Source organism: Hippocampus guttulatus, chromosome 17, assembly GCF_054856545.1.
Source record: "Hippocampus guttulatus isolate MCC_2025c chromosome 17, RoL_Hgut_1.0, whole genome shotgun sequence".
NCBI classification, from domain to species: Eukaryota; Metazoa; Chordata; class Actinopteri; order Syngnathiformes; family Syngnathidae; genus Hippocampus; species Hippocampus guttulatus.
Window position 1 is genome coordinate 5343635 of NC_141277.1, and position 19382 is coordinate 5363016.

Consider the following 19382-nt stretch of genomic DNA (forward strand, 5'->3'; position numbering starts at 1 on the left):
TTTATTTCCAAATTTCAAGTGGTTTACAATAACATTAAATGTAGTTTTTAGGAATTAAACTCCTTTTTGATTAACACTACTGTTACTGTATTGACCATGCAGGTGGTGTATTCTGGTGCTTTTTGTGTTCAAATACGATTACAATCCACTTCGAATGTACTTGAAACGTGTGGTAGCTGTATCATTTGATATTTTTTTTTTTTTGTAGAAAGTCTACCGTTCTGATAAGCGTAGATCTGGAATGTAAACTACGACCTCCACCGTCAGGGGGCGGTAGTGGGCTTCAACCTTACTAAGGTTTCCTATTTTTCCAGTCAAAAGAAGCCAGCGAATCTTTCCACCTCCGACGTAAAAAAGACGAATAAATATTCGGCGGATATAAACATTTTGGGAGTCTTAAATACGTCAGTTTTCACGATGAGCGGGATCCCCGGGACTGCCGTCGTCCAAGTGACCAATCTGTCTTCCGCGGTGAGCAGCGAGCAGCTGCGCACTCTATTCGGCTTCCTCGGGGACATCGAGGAGCTGCGGCTCTACCCACCCGAGTAAGAGCGATGTGCGGCGGCTTGGCAGGATCAGGCGACACCGCGGCTGTGCCGCTCGCGCTTGGTCCTCGTTATAAAAGAATTCCCAAAGCCAACATATAACGACGTCACAGGTGATTGTTTTCAATCTTTATAATTTCCTCCTTTTTGTTGCCCTCCCTTTAGCAACACCGCACTCTCCTTCTCGTCCAAAGTGTGCTATGTCAAGTATCGAGAATCTTCCAGTGTTGGTGTGGCGCAGCATCTCACCAACACTGTTTTTATGGACAGAGCCCTCATAGTTGTACCCTGTGCCGAAGGTGAGTTCGAACTAAAGGCCTCAAAATGTCTGTTGACTTCAAAATGACTTTCCTTTCTATTCAACTATTCGGTCTTGCGGTTGACTTGTGGCAGTTTCTTAATTGGTTATAACTGAATAGCATGCGTGCACGTAGCTTTTACGTTCCATTGTGTGGATGCTGAAAGTCACACACCCCCAACCCCTTCCCGCAGTATAAATGACTTTCTCAGTTTCAATTATTTTAATATTCGAAATGCACGACGACTTCCGGTCAAGGCAACATGGTGCAGTAGTGGTTAGTTCGTCAGTCTCACAGTTCTGAGGTTCAGGGTTCCAAACTCAGTTTCCTGAATCATGTGTGGAGTTTGCATGTTTTTTTTCCAGTACTTGTGTTTCTTTTCTCAGAGCACTCTTCCAAAACATGCATATTAGGTTCACAGAAGACTCTAAATTGCCCATCAGTGAGTGTGAATTTTCTACAGTCCTTGCCACAAAGCTATCCCAGATTAATTCAAAACAAAATTGTCCAGTGATGCTAACGTTGAGTGTGAATGGTTGTTTGTGTATGTTGTTTGTCTCTATAAGGGCTGCAATTGGCTGGCAACCAGTCCAGGGAGTACCCTGCCTTGCACTTAAAAGTCAGCTGGGATAAGCCTCGAAAAAAGCAGGCTAGAAAATGGCTGGATGGATACTCATTACACTTGACTACATACTGTACAACACATTGCAAGACTAATATGGTGAACGTTCGTTGTTTGCATGTTTTCTGGGTCAAAGTGACCTGTGGATGTTTTTAGTGTCGTAAAGAAAGCGGTTCCATAGCCGTACAGATGGTGTGGACTAGGGCAGAACGATTTTTAAAAATAATCATATTTTTTTCCGATTTAATATGCAATTCTTTATTCAGGGTCTTCTTCCCATGTATTTGTTAAAAGGGGATTCAACCCAAACTTGTCATAATTGAACCCGTATTATAATAAACAATCAAACGTTTATTATCGATAAGATGTTTTGGTCTTATAGGTTAGGTTCATGCTAAAATAAAGGCAAATAAACCATGAATTGACATGAACATGTTTATCTACTTCCGAACGTATTTAGATGCGAGAAAGATAAATAAATGAAGTATACATCAGGAGTAGACTAAAATAAAGCAGACCCACCAAAGCTCCTAATACGCCATAATCCAGTTTTTTTCCCTCCTTCCCCTGTCAGCAACTCAAAAGTAGATGTTGCTACCTGGACGGACTTGATTAATTTGGCTTTTTGTTTGTTTTCTGTGTGATTATGTGTGCATATCAGATACACGACCACACTACTAAGCCTGAGTCATTGAGGCATTGTTAACCAGGCCTACGTCCTCGATGACGGGGCGGGGGGGCCCCCACGAGGCGTCAGTGATCATGAGACCAGGAGCCCTCCAAGATGGACACCTTGTCTCTCTTTTTGTTTTTTTTTCTTTTCTTTTCATACATTTTATCCCCCCGCCCCATGTTCAACTTCTGCTGTCTCAAAAAGGTGGTTTTCTCTCTCTCTCTATCTCTCTCTCTCTCTCTCTTTTTCTGGAGCGTCGTCGTGTTTTTATATTTGTTTTTTGTTGTTGTTTTTATTATAGTGGTACCTTGACTGACAGGTTCCATTTACACCATGAAATTAATTGATACTCTATTAATTTGTTCAAGCACCCCCCGCCCCCCATTATAATATGAAGAACGAAACATTTTGTGATCATGATAATTTCAGTGGCCATTATGTTCCTTCTTCTGGTGTGCGCACCTTGGCCACCAAGGGGCAGTTTTATACACACATACTTGTACATATAATCTTTGATGACGAGACCTGAGGAAGACTCTCACAAGTAAACTGCAGTTATATTGGTTGTTTTTTGCACAATTGAAAGAAAATGTTCCTGTGAATATTATATACTCTGTCTTTATGTGTTGCTGCACCTTTTTTTTCTCCAAATATCATTTGTTTAAAGGATTATAATGTTAATACTCCAGCAAAGATAAGCTAATTTTGTTCGCTCTTCTGACTTTTACATTGCGCTAGCATCAAGCTAGCCAACTTTCTTAAGATGAAGTTATGTGGTTTGGTTTCAATAAGTCAAGGCACCACTGTCTTATTATTATTATTATTATTATCATCATTATTGTCCAACCCTCCCGCCCCCCCATACACCCCTTATCTCTCTCTCTCTCCTGCTGCAGCTTGTTTGTGATTGAGCCGGCATGATGATGCGGCGGGATGCTAAGAGGGAGGATGACTAACACTTGCTTCTCTTGTCGTTGCCGTAGTGACAGAGAAAGCGAGCTAGAGTGAGAACACCTTCTGACCTCTTCTCAAGCCCACTTGGACGTTTTGTAGCTCATGTGGATGCTTGCCATTATGATTAAATAGTCTTTAAATGGATGATGATGATGATGATGATGTGTGACGCAGACCTGATTTCAATGGAACACGCGGTGCCGTCGTCGGGCCTGTGTCACCAAGCCACCGTTGCTGACTCGTGCGACAAACTGCACAATTATGAAGAGTGTACCTAATGAAGTGGTCCATCTCTTCATAGCTCAGAAGCTTCATATGTTACCACCGTTACTATGGCAACAGTGTGCTTGTTGGCACAGGCCCCATGCTCCGCACCAAGGAGAGCAAGATAGTTTGTTGTTGTCGCTGCGTCTTAATGTGTGTTTACCGCCATCGCCGGGATTGCCTTGTGTTGCCATCTCACAAACACACGAGCACACACACTTGTCCCCGCAGCATTGAGCACACATTTCACAAGCAACATATTTCAAGTTCAGGTGATCAACACATCCAAAAAGTGTTGACACACAGCGATGGTAGAGTATTTTAGCTTGTGATAAGATAAACAGTTAAGATATTAGAAGACGTGTCTACTCTGTGTGTGTGTGTGTGTGTGTGTGTGTGTGTGTGTGTGTGTGTGTGTGTGTGTGTGTGTGTGTGTGTGTGTGTGTGTGTGTGTGTGTGTGTGTGTGTGTGTGTGTGTGTGTGACAGACAGACAGACAAAGGCACAGGGATGTTTTTACTGTTTTTGGAGCAGCTGCTGTTTGTGTGTACCCTGCAGGGAAGATTCCGGAAGAGGCCAAGGCCTTGTCGCTTTTGGCACCCTCTGCCCCCGTGCACAGCTTGCTCCCCGGCAGGGGTCTGCTCCCCATCCCAACACCCACCCCGCTACAGAACGTGAGTTGTACACAAGCTTCTTCCGCATTGTATATACCATGGGCAGCTGTCTCATCAAAGCTAATGCTAAGCATGGACATTAGCTTAGCATTGCCGTAATTAGCAGTGGGCTCAAAATGAACAATCCTTCCTCCAATCAGTCTTTTAAATCAAGGTTCCCCTGTACATCCCAACCGGAAATGTATATTAGCTATTCTGGCCACTCCGGTTAATTGTACCTTCTACTGTACCCTACCGCCACGTGCACGCAGTTGAGCCTCCCCCTGGTGGGCCATGTGACCGCCGCCCTGGACCCCGCCGCTGCCTCGCTCTCCCAGCCTCCCCTCATGGGCAACGTGGACCCCTCCAAGGTGGACGAAATCAGGAGGACAGTCTACGTAGGCAACTTGAACTCACAGGTGAGTCCTGGCCATTAACACATCAACCAATCACCGCTCTCACACAGAGTTTGTGGGGAAAAAAATGGCGATCGCCTCCAAGATTTGCGTGCAGTGAAATCCCCTGTGTTGTAATTTGATGGTCTTCCCTTTACAGACGACGACGGCAGAGCAACTCCTGGACTTCTTCCAGCAGGTCGGCGATGTGAAGTTTGTGCGCATGGCGGGTGATGAGACGCAGCCCTCGCGCTTTGCTTTTGTGGAGTTCGTCGAGCAGGATGCCGTCGCCCGGGCGCTCACCTTCAACGGCGTCATGTTTGGAGACCGGCCCCTCAAGTACGTACAGTTTTTCCTGGCTCAAATTGAGGCAGATTTGGTCCCGTAAATCCAATCTGTGTAAATTTTGAGAGCTTTTCGGATTTCAGCATATGAGGTGGTGTATTTGTGTAAAGGGGAGGGTGTGGCCTAAGGAGACCCCACACACTAGATCAGTTTATGACCCGTCTCTTTGACTCTTGCGGGTACAGCACACCCTTGTCAAGGCATCCTATGATTCCAATTAAAGCTCAAAATAATGCTGGTCAAATAATTCTGAAGGTCATGACCCTGGTTACTGATGGTAAGCAGATGTCATTCATTTTGATACCGTCAGGGTGAACCATTCCAACAACGCCATCGTGAAGCCTCCCGAGATGACGCCGCAGGCCGCCGCCAAGCAACTAGAGAGTGTGATGAAGCGCGTGCGCGAGGCGCAGTCCACCATCGCCGCCGCCATCGAGCCAGGTATGACGGCGGGCCACGTCCCGAACCATCGTCGCTGTCGGGGTAATCGGTTCGCCGTCTTCTGTCGTCCACAGCGGAGAAGGAGAAACGCTATGCTGCTCACTCTGGAAGAACACGACGCCCGTCGCGGTCCCGATCTCACTCCGGCTCGCGTAGGCGATCACACTCCAAACACGGGTGAGGCGTCCCTTTTTCAAGGGCTTTCCTGGCTCAAATTGACAAGCTCGTATATATTCTTTTATATATATAATATATTCTTATCATATTCTTTTAATGGTTTCATGATATGTTACAATAAGGCCGATACTATCGTTCCTCTGTAGCCATGTTCTGACCACCTTTGTGCTTCCAGACCGCCGCAGAAGTGGCCAAGGAACAACGCACGCGCTACCCGAAGTGGCCATGGTAGGCGCTCTCGCTCCAGAGACCGACGGAGGAGCCGAAGCCACTCCAGGTGGGTCCGGAATGCTCACGCCGTTCTGTGGAAGGAACACATTTTTGACCAGACTATGCAACTCACAGGGTCCGCCGGCGGAGTCGGGGGCACTCGAGGAGCCCTCCCAGAAGGGCCAGGTCGCCCTCTCCAAAGAGGTGACTTTCAATCAATTGAATATGAAAAGATACAACTAAAACTAAATGTTCACCGCCTTGTTCTGACTTGGGTGTTTTCAGGATTAAAAAGCGACGCGAACGGAGCCGAGAAGCACGGGAACGCTCTTCATCGAGGAAGAGGAGCCGTAAGGACGAGGAGCGGCCGAGAGGCAAGAAAACGCACAAGGTAAATCGGGCACATGTTAGCCTTTTTTTTACACATAGTTTACACAGGCAGTAATCCCAAATCAATCGTGAAAAAAAAAATGTTAATTGAAATATTTATAAATGCCACAAGATGGCGCCAAAGCACTACAGAAGCCTGCATAATAGAAGCCCCTACCATCACTTCAACAAAGCCCCTTGAGTCGAGGATGCCATAAAATGGATGTCACCAAGTAGGCCGTCTTTGATGTGCAGTGTGAAAGGGGCTACAGTTGGTTTACGACTGCGATCCGACATGGACACTGTGGAATGTTTCAGGTAGGGCGGGATTACGACAGAGAGGCCTCGCCCTGCGAGGACGCCCGCTCGCCCCCCTTCACGCAGCACAACGGCGTCCACAAAGCACGCAGCGACGGGATGTCCGTTTGACAGCGCCCGACTGACTGACTTAAGTTGTCACCCCCCCCCCCCCCCACCCCCGCCCGGAGGGCAAGTGAAGCGCCACAATGTCCTATTTTTGCATCTCGGGAAGAAGCGGCGAGCGTGTGAAATGGTGGTACATGTCGCACAAAATTTCGTCACGTGCTCACAAAATTGGCGGTTAACGGTGAGCCTCACTTGTCTGTTTTGGCAGCTTGAAAGGAAGGAAACACCCGTGTTTCCTGCTCGAGGCGTGGCGTTTACGAGGAGGCTTTATATCCTGTTTTTATGTTTTTGTGGGCACGTTTACTGTTTTTAGTCCTTGTTTTGTTGCGCAGTTGTAAAAGAAAAGTGTGTGTGCGCGAGTGTGGAAAAAAAAAAAAGAGGAGGGTGGTAAACCTAAACTGATAACGGCCTCGGACGCTGGTGAATCAAATTGAACACCCCGTATTGTATGTCGGTACTTTTCACACAGAACAGCCAACACTGGAAAAATCTGGCTTTGATAGGCGTTTTGAAAGGGGTGTCAAACTTCACGCCCCGGCCGTGGATCCTGCCTGTGATCCTTCTCCTGGATTCAACTGGCAAGTTGACTTCCCCTGCTGTTCTTTGTCAATAACTTTCACGCACAACAGCAATATTGTGGAAAAACTTGCTTAGACAGCCATTTACAGTTAATACTTGACACTAAAAAAAAAACAAAAAACTTTATCCTGCTTCTGTTACGCCTGTGGTCCGACCTATCGGAAGCTGGCAAATGGATGGGTCGACCGCTATTTCCTGTCCGTGTCATTACATTTCACACAGAACAGCAACGCCAGGAAAAGACTGCATTTGACAAGCAGTGTGAAAGGGGTTTCTGATCTTAAAACACGAAAACACAGCCTCTGTCCAGTCTCGACTACTGCCGAAGCTGGCAACCTCTGAAGGACTTCATCCCCGTTCTCATGTCAGTACCTTTCAAGCAGCAGAGTGACACTGGGGTAAGAGCCAGCTTTTGCTGTTTTAGTTCTTAAAGTTTTTGTGACAGTTAAAAAAAAAAAAAAGTGTTGTCCGTGTCAGGCGAGGAAGTGACGCAGCGAACGTAAAGTGCCTACGCTGCCACTGTACAAAATATCGGAAACGTTTATTTACATAGCGTCTAGCGCTAAGCATCGGTTACTAAAGACGAAGTCAGTATTGTGTCATAAATCCACAAATTACTTGATTTCTTCTATTTTTTTAAAAGAGCACTGATGTGATTGTAAATTTGTTTCATGTCCACAAGCTTCTATTTGACGTGATGTTTGAGTAAAAAAAAAAAAATACACAAACATTTTTTTAAACAAGTGATTTTTTTTGTGCTTCATGCATCACCCCCTGCAGGACTGGAGAACGATTGGACTTAATTCCTGGATCACGGTTGTGACAAATACACGTTTTCCATGCCCATCAAACGTACACGAGTGTGCACTCGACGCTAAATTGCGTCACATAGTCTTCCGCGTGAGCGCCCCTTCTTTGCCCATCATCAGCTGCTGGATGACGTCCAAGCTGGTGTATCCGCTGAAGGGGGCGGCTAAGGGAGCATCATGGGAGCTCGCCGCGCTCGCCTCATCAACGGCAGCCGAACGGCCGCAGGCCGATTGCTGGCATTTGGAAGGCGGCACTCGGAGCTCCACGACGAGCAGTCTCTCCACGATGCATTCTTCCAGCTTGAGCGTTTCGACGCGCTGAAGGAGCTGAAGAATACAACAAAGCATCAATGGAAGCGATTGGTGGGATTGGGTACATTTTTCAGGGATCAACTTGAGTAATTTTCTGAGAAATGTTTACTTTCACTACATTTGAAAACACATTTGTACTTTGTACTCCTTACTGTGGTCAAATAAGCCCGATGCATTTTTGGAGCTCTGAGAATGAGGACACTTTGTAAAAATACAACAGCGTAAACAGATATCAAGTCAACAACGCTGGGGAGCATGATGTTCTATTAGGTTTATTTTTTTTTAAAACGGACAGCAGCGACATGGGGGGATGTGAATCAGTTAGTGTATTACAAAGACGCAACAAATTAAGGGAAACAAAAGCGAATGATTCATGGCCGTTATGTTCCACCCTAAAAAACACCATGTTCTCATGTTCGAAAGGTTTCCTATCATCTGAAAATAACAGGTAAGGTGTATTGTTTCAGTTATCATGAGCTAACGTTCCATTTTGTTTTGTTCTGTTTTGCTCATGCAGCACCTGTTAACGTCAGAATTAAAGGCACTGTGGCAAAGATGGCCCATATTTCACTCCAAAAAAAACGATGTGGTTTTTTTTTCCATCGGGAAAATGAAAGTAGCATGCATTTTCAATGTTATCCATTTATTTTGGAATGGTGGGGGGCGGGGGGACAATAAGGTGTACCAGGAAGGATTGCGGAGCCTAAGTAACTGCGACAGCACCACAACTCCGGCTCCGGAGCAGTGTGGCCATGGATTCTGGTTCAAGTAAGCCAATTTCTTTCACACCTCGACCAAAACACTTTTAAGTCAGGATTCTTGAAATGATTGGGGGGGGGGGGTGAAGAATGTGTTGTCAGAAAACTACGACCAATCAAACCTCACAGGCACATCTCTACCTCTGCTCTCCTGTATTCATGACAACAAGACACTTACCGGTTGTGTCGGTGCACCGAGTTTATGCATGGATTTGCTCCTTTCAGGGTTGGGAATGTTAGGCCAAAAGACCACTTTGGCCCTGCTTGGTGGACAGGAAGTAGGCAAAGTTGATTTCGTGTTGCGTTTTCCTTTTGACTGTACAGGTGTGTGCGTTGTGTTTTACCTTCTGAGGAGGGGCGTCACCAACATGGCGGTCATCACAACAAGGGTGGAGATGGTGAGAAGTACCGTGAGGTTAATGGAACCTCCACGCCGCGTCTCCACCAGCCTGCCGGCGCTCCGGATCCCCGGCCCGCCCCGTGTGAATCCGGACACCTGGACCCGGTATGCCACCCCGCTACGGAGACCCTCCAGTGTGTACTTGTGGACCCGCAGCCCCACGCTAATGTCTGTATGAGAAAGTGGCATCAGCCGGCTGCTAGTTTTGCAATATATTATGGAAATTCATAATTACTTTTTAAATTTTCTCGTTTGCAACACTCACAGCGACCAATGAAACCTTGGGTCTTACTTCTCTCTAGCTGCCGATCCTCGGCGTAGTGGATCACATAGCCCAGCAGGAACCCGCGCCGGTTCTCCTGCGAGATAGACGACCAGCGCAGCTCCAGAGAGGACGACGTGACGGACACCACGCTGACGTTGGAAGGAGCGCTCACCGGAGCTAACAGGAAACAGGTCTTGACGCAACAGCACTGTATCGATATTTGTTGCTTGTGTATCAATACTGTACTAAAATTGATTTATACCATCCTGATATCGCTATTTGATATTGGTGTATTTACACTGCGATCACAGTATTGGTGTCTGATGCTGCCATATCGTTACCGGTACCTAATTGACATTCGTGTAGAAATGGCCATATTACTAATCAAGCGTGGTGTATAAATAGTGATATCCCGATGTCTATATCATGTGCCAGCATTTCGATACCTTCAGCACGGCTTTGCTCCGAAATTTATGCGTATCAATACAAAAGTCCCAGACTTCATATTTGACACTGCTGTTTAGATCCTGAAACCGCAATGTTGCTATTCCATACTGGTCTATCAATACTGAACTCACACAATCACAATTTGACAATGATTTGGCAAAGCTGACAACATGTTATCACTATGCGATGGTGGTGAATCAATCGCAAGATCGCTGACCGAGAACACAGTCCTGCTCTTTAAGGCTATCGAAACTAAGACTGCGATATTGCCACATGATAACACTTTAAGTGCTGGTGTTTCGTGACATAGCTCACGATATGTCTACTGGATGCAGTTGCCTCGACACGGAGATTGCGAAATCCACATTGATACTTGATAAATATTTTTAAAAAATAAAATAAAGACGCTTACATCCTTCCCGGAAGTAGAAGCGTGCTTTGGCGTAGGTGGCCTCCTGGCTGTTATTCACTTGCTTAAGGTTGCATGTTTGCTGTTGGTCACGCACGTGTAGCCAGACGTCATAGCTGGTGTAAGCCCGCAGTCGCTCTGGAAGCAGAAAGCTAACAGTCAAAACAACTGTACTACGTGGTTACAAATACATTGAATATGTATTGTATTGTATATCAACATACGATAGTACAAGCGTCACCTGGGATATTAAACAGCGTCCAGAAGTTGATGACTTCCTCATAGAAGGATTTATAGAACAGCTTTGGTGGATGTGGTCCATGGGTGGCACTCCACTCCAGACAGAAGCACTTGTACTTCTTGACTAAGTCGTCCTTCCACACCACAGTGAAGGTGGTCTGGTTGTGGACACGCACGCTCAGTCTACCGCCATCATCAGAGACGCTGTCATCATCTTCTGGAACATTCATGTTTCGGGATTGTGATACCATTAAATTGTGATATTGCAGACATTGGTATCGCGATTTCTGCATGAAGAACCCAGCATCAATGACCAATATTGTCATCTTCATATTACAGTAATACATCTGCATTGAATAGAGGTATTGATGTTTCAGTATCAACAAACTGGTATCTAACCAGGATAATCGTATCAAGATATCGATGTCAAATATTGATATAGTGATCTTTGTATCACGATACCAACATCAAGTCCTGATACTGCAACATTGTTATGGACATGCCAGCATGGGTTAGTGACGTCAAAATCTCAGTAAAATTACCCTGGCGTCAAATTGTGATGTTGGTATTGACACACCGGTGATATCATGAAATGGTCGACATTAGCCTAAAATGGCTGACAGCCATCTGGCACCATTATACTGACCACGCGGTGGCATCACAGTGATGCTAGCAGCCGGCGACACGCTGACATTGTTGAAAGCAGAGACGTGGACTTGGAAGGCGGAGTTGGACAGCAGCAACCTGATGGGCGGCCGTGGTACGCTGAGGACCTCCCGGGGAGGCTCCCCTGACACTTTGGCCACAGACACATTAAAGCCGTCATGTCCCTCCAAGAACTGAAAAGAAAATCAAAATCTGTTTGTATGAACGAAGGTATGTTTGTTTGTTTTTTTAAATTTGTTTCAATATATATTAACATTCATATGCTAAACTAAGCTGTGCTAGATTGTTGTTTTGGTAAGATAATGCTGTGCTGAAATTATGCTAGCTATCCTATGCAAAGTTATGCTTTGTCAAATAACTATACCGTCCATGTCAGCGAAATAATTCTTTGTCCTCCTCTGTCGGCCATCTTGTTTTCCATTACGTGGAGGCCGAGTGGCGGACTGGTCAGCTCTGATGATGTGTGAATCAATATTAATAATAGTCATAGTGACACATGGGGTTTATCGTGTCCCAAAGATGATGCTTCACCCGGCGGGAGCGTGTAAACATGACTCCATGGACACTGAGAACACTTGTCGTTGGTTTCGCAAGCCACTTGAACCTCAAGCACCGGCAAGCCCATCACACCCGCCAGATGACACCCGGCGGCACCCTGGCAACATGTCTACACCGCAGGGGGAGAAAAAAAATGTTCGGGATGGCATCCAGATCTTAATATTAGGGTAAGCCAAAAGTAACAATGCACTTCCTTCCTCGCTTCCTTCAATCCTCTAACTTTTCCTTCAGTTTCTTCCTGCATTTCTTCCTCTTTCTCTCACCCGTTATTTTGAGAACTGTACACCTACTTTTAACCACTCCACAATGTACACAATCACTGACTAATTGTACCTAGTGGAGTGTCCAAAGCGTGCATGTTTTTTTTTTTGGTTTTTGCTGCAAACTATGTAAAGTAGCATGACACACATAAAATAAGTTTGATGGAGCCGATAAGCCAAAGAGGAAGCTGCCTTACCACAGCAGCACAAAAAAAACGTCAAGAAAATAAGCAAGCAGAAAACGATGAGGCCAAAATATGACAGCCATAACACAACAGCCATCATGTCGTTAGGAATATCGTTGACTTGGTATCGACTGCCGACATCGAATTCCGTGTCGTGATCTCCGTGTCGGTTCATAAAATTCACAGCGATACCGTCTTCTCTGTATCGATACACCAGCTTTAAGTTTTGATTTTGTGCTCTCCGTGTCAATGCACCTGCATCAAATTTTGAGTAGAAAATAACAAGATATTAAAAAAGGAAAATTGTGAGCTATTAAATCAACCTGGTGCCATTGTCCATCGTCATGGCGATGGGGGTAGTCACGGTGGTCTGTGACCACTTTGTGACGCACGCAGACAGATGTGATGACCCTGGCGTCGTCCGGACTCCACTGAGCGCTGATGTCGACCCAACCGTGCGAATGACGCCTGAAAGTGACGCGTCGCGGTGGACCGCAGCGCACTGAAACAGGGTGACCGTTAAATATAACAGACATGACCCCCGCTCAAAAAAAAAAGTCAGTGTAAATGAAAGTTGGCAGAAGAACCTACAGAGGTTGCTGTAATGCGCTGTGACGATATCTTTGGAGCATTCGGATCCGATCTGTTCCAGAACCTCCACGGTCAAGTTACGATCGAACACTTCGATGTTTGTCAACGTGTCCTCCGTGGTCTTGTACACTTTACAGTATTGGTCATTCCTGATGGAAGTCACAAAGCTTTCAATCCAAAAAAATCTTTGCTTGTTAGTCTTTTTGTGCTCTCTGTTATTTTGAAGTATTTTGTGGACTTGATTTATTTTTTTCTAGGGTTTTTTAAAAAAATCGTTTTTGTAATGATACTGTAGTTGTTACACGGTTTTTATTTTATTTTATTTATTTTTTTGGAGGTGGTGGTGTTGTATTTGTTTTTGACAATTCAGCACCACTCACTTTTGCCGGATAACAAGGGTGAACTTTGCCTGCTCTTCCCTGGCTGCTCCACGTCTCCAATGACATGTTATCAAACCCTGAGAGTGAAATTTTCCAAAACATTCCATGCCAGCAACACCACCTGACCCAAAAATAAAATAATAAAACATTTAAAAAATAACTTTCAGTCCACAGCCTGACTTTTTGGGTGATGACTCGTTAGTTACCTGGCAAGGCAAGGCGGCAGTGCTTGTACTTGGATGTGTAATTATCCGACCTGCAGGACACTGAAACAACACCAAGACATCATTATGCCTATATGCTAAATAAGAGGCGTATACATTAAAGTTAGTGCAGCTACACTACATCAGTGGTGGATAACACATTACAGTTTACACCAATGTATTACGTTAGGGGTCTACAGATGTCAGATGTGACGCAAGAAATATTGCATTGTTGAGGTGCATGACATTTAATATGATCTGAATAAATGTAAAATATGTCAACGGTACAGTCATGTCAACATGATACATCAGAGGAGTAGATCGATAAAGTACCGTAAAGTTGTGGTGTATAGACATTAAATCTGTCAATCCGATGAGTTAGAGGTATATTTGTGTGGGTGTGGTTGTGGGTGTATGGTACCCAGACATTAAACACCAATGCCCACCTGGTTCAATCTGTCCTGACGAGCACGCCACGCATGACTCCAGAATCACACCTGAGACCCCCCCCCCCACACCCAAAATAAAACCAAACAAATCCAAAAGTTATATACATACGTATGTATATAATTTAAATATATATATATTTGTATTTATATAATCATGAATGGGCTGCAGGAAATGAATGTGACTCACCAATGAGAAGAAGTCGAAGCTGGCAGTGTTTGAGGAGCTCACACAGACGTCCAAACATGTTCCTGATCATGACAACCACACCTAAACGAACATACAAATACAAACTATGATAAGGCCACGGAGCAAATCCGTAGAGTACTTATATGTGAGTTGAAAAGACATGTGAGTGTGCAGTTTGAATGAAGAAGTTGACTCCCCTGTGTCACAGGAAGTCCTTCAGGCTTCAATGACTTACTCAAATGATTATATGAAAAAAAAATCAACCTGTCAGTCAACATCTTTCTCTTACTCTGTTGCGTCTTAACACATCCCACATTTTTTCTCCTTAATGTGTCATCCTTGACTGGAAACAGTTCAAAATGTTGCTGTTTAAATTAAAAAATGATTAAAAAAAATCCCCTTTCTCTATCATACTCTGTATCTGTCAGCATCGTGTGAGGAAAACGTGGGTTTTGACACCCTTCCAAATCTGCTTTACAATCAACGTAGGCAAGACTATTGAGTCCATGAAAGGGAACATTGTGTAAAAAAAAAAAAAAAAAAAAACTTCAATCATGAAAATAGATATCCACGTAAATATTTATCTGAAAATGAAATGCATGGTCTTGTACATGAAACCAACCATGAACACTACATTGTCCAAAGGAGGAAGACACTTTCAACACTTGAGAAAGGGCCTTAATATGTCAAAATAAAAGAGCCGCGCGGTCACTTTGCAAAATGCTTTGCATTAGAATTTGTTGAATGTCTGCGGATTCAGCAACGTGGTCCCTGGTGGTCTAGTGGTTAGGATTCGGCGCTCTCACCGCCGCGGCCCGGGTTCGATTCCCGGTCAGGGAACTTAGTTGTCGTTTTTTTAATTGTTGTAATTTTGAACGAAATTATTTTAGGAAAATTCTGAATTTTACAGCTCTCCCGGAACGCGTGTCGTGGAGGCCGTATGATATACTATCATAGAATAATTTAAAAAAACACATCTCCCCGTCGGGGAATTGAACCCCGGTCTCCCGCGTGACAGGCGGGGATACTCACCACTATACTAACGAGGAGTAAACACAATATCACTATTCAGTCACTATCAACAATTGATAATACCTTTAAGACCGACTGCTTTATGTGTAGAGTTAAGGTAAGGGTTAGGGGTATGTATGAACTGCAGTCTGGGTGTTGTTAGTTCAATGGGTGATTTCTCGCCTGTCACGTATCTACCAAACCCCAACTAAATACAGCACTTTTGTCACGCTGCAGGTGTTTTTTACTTCTTATAAAACATTGTCTACATGTATCCGCGAGCATTGGTGGTTCAGTGGTAGAATTCTCGCCTGCCACGCGGGAGGCCCGGGTTCGATTCCCGGCCAATGCAACTGTTGTTTTCATTTTTTTGTGCTGTTTGTGATATTGATTGGCCACTCTAAATTGTCCCAGTGTGAATGTGAGCGCGGATGGTTCTTCGTCTATGTATGCCCTGCGATTGGCTGGCAACCAGTTCTGGTTGTACCCCGCCTACTGCCCGAAGACAGCTGGGATAGGCTCCAGCACGCCCGTGACATTGGTGAGAATCAAACCACTTCACATAATGGATGGATGGTGTTATATCGTGGAGGGGTTGGAGTTAATGGAGTTAGGGTTGTCGATATATATTCAAGACACTAGCAAATGTACTTCCGCTTCAAGCGCAGTGTTATATAATACATATTTTACTGTTTTACTGTAGGCATTGGTGGTTCAGTGGTAGAATTCTCGCCTGCCACGCGGGAGGCCCGGGTTCGATTCCCGGCCAATGCACAGATGTTTTTCCAACTTCCAATCAAGTACAAAATTGTTTGGAGCTTTTTTAACCACTGTTGAATACAGACTTCAGAGATCCCACCAGGACGGCATTTGATGACGTCATCAGATGGGTCGCCGATCTACGTCATGAATTCTACACAATTGTGTCGGAACGCTTTGTCGGATACCGTGTCCAACCGCGCACTAACCTTAAAGGAAATACAAGATTAAATTGAATCGACTAACGCAGATACTTTAACCCGTGACTGACGCCACAAACACAATTTCACCATCAGCGTCAAGTGTCATCGAATCCATTCGAACAACAACAATTTCAACCCATGGTGAGTGCGAGTTGATATTTTCCTTCGCCAGCATCTTATTGAAAACGTCCGAAAAGAAGGCAATTGATGGAAACAGCAACGTGTTTTTGAAGACGGAACATTGTGGTGTCCACTTGACGTGATTGACTGTTTATAAAGTGGATCGCGTGACAAATTGACACGATTACTTTGTATTAAGGAGCTTCGATGTGGCTACGTCTCCGGATGTTTTAGATGTAACGATGAAAGTTTAGCGCTGATTGCTGAACAGAGAAACTGATTGAATTGACGTGACAGATTATTGAAACGGATGCAGTTGTGGCATAAATTGCGAGATGGATGTCTGACGTGCATGTATGTATGTACATGTGACGATGAATGCTTGTAAATGTCAAGAGTAGATGAAGTGAGCGGAAACGTACGAAACTCTTGTGTTAAGTTTGTTGATTGCATATCGAGATACAGACGCTGTATAACTGCTTTGAATAACGAGCGAGCCTACTGTAATAAATTCGCTGTTCACAAATGATAAAAATGGGGATTTTAACTGAACTGTACAAATTGATGATGTTAAGTAAAGCACAACTCAAAATGCCTCGAAGTTGAAATGAAAGAATGTCGAAATTAATTCAAATCTCTGCACTGAAAAAAAAATGGCTGGTGACAAAAATAAACCATCAGAACCAGATAAAGTGAATCCCAAACCAGGTGAACTTGAAAGAGAAAACGCAAAGTAACCGAAAAGCCCCTGAAGAATAAAACAGAGGGACTAGTCAAGCAAAGAGCTGCTAAATAGAGACAAATGACATCAAAGATGAATTACATTGACGCCTTTATGGCATATGACAACTTCGAAATAATCACACAATCATACAGTGAGTTCAATAAAATCACTGTGGAATTTGCAGCACCTCCAAAAACATTTTATGAATTGCTTTCAGAGGAGGAGAGGGATGCGGATCACACGAACTGGTGTCTGCCCAAGGCTGCTCAACTCCATGAATTTGGGGCGGGCCTTAGGAAATGGCATCTTTCAACCATCCCCAAAGTCTCGTAAGCCAGAGACTGACCCCCAAGTCCGCCAAGTATTGTATTTCCGGCGTGAGCATCTTCTCACATGTGCTCCTCAACTCGGGATGGATGTCTTTCCTCACGTTATATCCCAGGATGGACTTCACTCCCAGGGGCTGCCAGGGCAGGAAGCGGCGGTCTCTGATGCGTAGCGCCTCCACCGCCTCTCCACCTTCCAAGCACAATGCTCTCATCTCGGCGTTTCTCCTTCGGAGCTCGGCCACGTCCCGCTTCATCCTCTCCCGCCCGTACTCCTCCACCTTGTCCCACAAGGTGGCGTTGAAGTGTCGGTAGAGCCTCCAGTCAGCGCCATTCCACCCCAAAGCCCTGGCCCTGGATTCTGGGGTCAGACGAGAGACGGAGGCGCTCATGCGAGCATTAAGTTTGAAATACAAAATATCCTCCATGCTCCAGCAAAGCGTCTCCTTCAGGAGGATGAGCGACTCGTCAAAATATTCCGCAATGAGCACCAGGTGGAACCTTTGGGACAGACTCTGAATGGCCTCCGTCACGTCGGGATGGTCCGCGTCCAAGTTGTTGTCTGAGCCCAAGTCGAATAAGAGCAAGTTCTTCAGGTAGAAAGCGTTGTAGGCGTGATCCCTGTAGTAGGTCCGAGGACTCCTGAGGAACTCCTCCAGTTTGTCGCGGCCACCTATTTTCCAAGTAAAGGGCACAGCCCTGTGGTAGTAGTGGAAGGCCGACTCCAGGACGCAGGCCGGATGGCGCAGGATGGTGACGTAGGTGGCGTCGGGGGGCAACAGCGCCGCCACCTCAGCGGGGTGGAAGCGCATGTGGTTACACACTATGTTGAAGCACTGGCCGGGTTGGTAGCTCTTCACTTGCCAGCGGCGGAAAGGCGACGGGTAGAAGAAGTCATTGCGGCCGTTGGGGAAGGCGAACTTGAGTTTGTGTTTTTCTCCGAAGCGGAAGAGGATGTTGAGAAGAGTGCTGCTGGCTGTTTTGTGCGTTTTCAGGAACATGATGTTCCCCGAAGGAGCGCACGTGTCCGTCTGGAGCCTTCGAGAAGGCCGGGGAAGGTTCTCGTTGAATGGTTTGCCCATGTTGAGGGTACAAGTGGCATCTCTGGAAGAAAACCGCAAGCACCCTTTTACACAGAATTCCATCTAAATTGCTATACTATAGAAGATTGTACTTATCGAATCCGTAGCTGCTAAACGTTCGGCCTATTGCAATTTTTTTCTCCATTACCTGATGTCCACTTGCATTGGCAAAGTCAAGCGATATACGAGAACCATGATGTTGGTCAATAGAAGCCAAAGAATGAAGCCTCGCGTTACCGCGGTGCGCTTGTTTCCTGCTACATGCAACATTTTGAAGTCCAAGAGGAAAACCTGAAACGACATTTGATAATTAAAAATAGCCTGGAATATATGAATCGTATAGTGGGCTAACCCTATAAGGGGAGCGAATCCAGGAATAGATAAAAGGAAAACACTGCTGAGCTCAATGAAACACAACCCCCATGTTTACACTTACAACATATTTATAGTTGGGAAGCGAAAAGAGCCATGTTTAACACCACACTATAGTGACTTCATATCAGGTTAAAATGCCCCAAATAGGTTATCAAAAGTTGTTTTGGCTATTGACAAATACATTTTGATCAACGTCGTCTCCCTCTGTGATAACTCTCAGTGAGGGTCTTGGCACATTGAATGAAAACAACGCCTCCACCCTCGTGAGGATGAGCGGCAGGGATAAAGGATGGATGGATTTGCATTTGCCTAAACTAGCATTAGCCATATATTAACCAGAGAAGACGTTTATTTACCTGCATATGAGCGCCGACGCGTTATCAAGTGGTCGTGACCGAGGGAAAACTGGTCAAACAATCCTACATTGTCCTGTCAATGTTCATTGATTGGCTGACACCTAATGACAAAGCACCACAGGCTCCTCCCCTCCCCTATTTTTCTCACCACTTTGGTCAATGAACTCCCACCGCATAGTTTGACAACCATACTACGGGTATGCTACGCTCTACTAATTCATATATTCTGGACTGCATTGAGAAACGAGGCTTGCCGAGCACCAAACCAACATGCTAACCCCCCAATTTTGCTCATTATTATTTTTCATGTATTTAGAAAAAGCAAATTGTCTTGTTTCAATAGTGCAGATGTGAGA

General features: G+C 45.1%; 3 protein-coding genes and 4 non-coding genes across 17 annotated transcripts; 4 read left to right on the forward strand and 3 right to left on the reverse strand.

The window, feature by feature from the left end:
* The first annotated feature begins 298 nt into the window (after window positions 1–298).
* On the forward strand, window positions 299–13391 carry srek1 (splicing regulatory glutamine/lysine-rich protein 1). Of its 5 annotated transcripts, none has more exons than XR_015103454.1 (17): window positions 300–545; window positions 711–844; window positions 3915–4030; window positions 4282–4428; window positions 4565–4743; window positions 5060–5190; window positions 5265–5367; window positions 5543–5644; window positions 5713–5781; window positions 5863–5968; window positions 6842–6950; window positions 7174–7349; window positions 7732–8520; window positions 8752–8840; window positions 9155–9335; window positions 9533–11467; window positions 11777–13391. XR_015103454.1 is itself a non-coding variant. In XM_086134588.1 (12 exons), the coding sequence occupies exons 1-12, from the start codon at window positions 418–420 to the stop codon at window positions 7202–7204; spliced, it is 1350 nt and encodes a 449-aa protein (XP_085990714.1). In that variant the 5' UTR covers window positions 299–417; the 3' UTR covers window positions 7205–7323. The 5 variants fall into 5 exon arrangements, 2 of the variants coding, with proteins under 2 accessions (XP_085990714.1, XP_085990716.1); XR_015103455.1 differs by having other exon boundaries at window positions 9533–9686; window positions 11256–13391; XR_015103456.1 differs by having other exon boundaries at window positions 9533–9686; window positions 11298–13391.
* On the reverse strand, window positions 7836–14214 carry LOC147191695 (uncharacterized). Of its 6 annotated transcripts, none has more exons than XM_086134582.1 (15): window positions 14071–14213; window positions 13881–13931; window positions 13438–13497; window positions 13232–13352; window positions 12852–13000; window positions 12584–12762; window positions 11789–11924; window positions 11622–11710; window positions 11238–11430; window positions 10593–10805; window positions 10355–10489; window positions 9466–9672; window positions 9175–9400; window positions 9009–9093; window positions 7836–8087 (listed from the first exon to the last, which is right to left on the reverse strand). In XM_086134582.1, the coding sequence occupies exons 1-15, from the start codon at window positions 14138–14140 to the stop codon at window positions 7836–7838; spliced, it is 2166 nt and encodes a 721-aa protein (XP_085990708.1). In that variant the 5' UTR covers window positions 14141–14213. The 6 variants fall into 6 exon arrangements, with proteins under 6 accessions (XP_085990708.1, XP_085990706.1, XP_085990709.1 ...); XM_086134580.1 differs by having other exon boundaries at window positions 10593–10808; XM_086134583.1 differs by having other exon boundaries at window positions 9496–9672; window positions 10593–10808; window positions 14071–14212.
* A 624-nt stretch (window positions 14215–14838) lies between these two features.
* On the forward strand, window positions 14839–14910 carry trnae-cuc (transfer RNA glutamic acid (anticodon CUC)). Its single transcript has one exon. It is a non-coding gene; the product is annotated as a tRNA-Glu (tRNA).
* A 137-nt stretch (window positions 14911–15047) lies between these two features.
* trnad-guc (transfer RNA aspartic acid (anticodon GUC)) lies at window positions 15048–15119 on the reverse strand. The gene has a single exon. It is a non-coding gene; the product is annotated as a tRNA-Asp (tRNA).
* Window positions 15120–15362: 243 nt separating this feature from the next.
* trnag-gcc (transfer RNA glycine (anticodon GCC)) lies at window positions 15363–15433 on the forward strand. The gene has a single exon. It is a non-coding gene; the product is annotated as a tRNA-Gly (tRNA).
* A 351-nt stretch (window positions 15434–15784) lies between these two features.
* trnag-gcc (transfer RNA glycine (anticodon GCC)) lies at window positions 15785–15855 on the forward strand. Its single transcript has one exon. It is a non-coding gene; the product is annotated as a tRNA-Gly (tRNA).
* Window positions 15856–16977: 1122 nt separating this feature from the next.
* On the reverse strand, window positions 16978–19363 carry gal3st1b (galactose-3-O-sulfotransferase 1b). Of its 2 annotated transcripts, XM_086135142.1 has the most exons (3): window positions 19027–19363; window positions 18444–18586; window positions 16978–18317 (listed from the first exon to the last, which is right to left on the reverse strand). In XM_086135142.1, exons 1-3 carry the CDS (start codon window positions 19030–19032, stop codon window positions 17180–17182), a joined length of 1287 nt encoding a protein of 428 aa, XP_085991268.1. In that variant the 5' UTR covers window positions 19033–19363; the 3' UTR covers window positions 16978–17179. The 2 variants fall into 2 exon arrangements, with proteins under 2 accessions (XP_085991268.1, XP_085991267.1); XM_086135141.1 differs by having other exon boundaries at window positions 18444–19363.
* Between the last annotated feature and the right edge of the window lie 19 nt (window positions 19364–19382).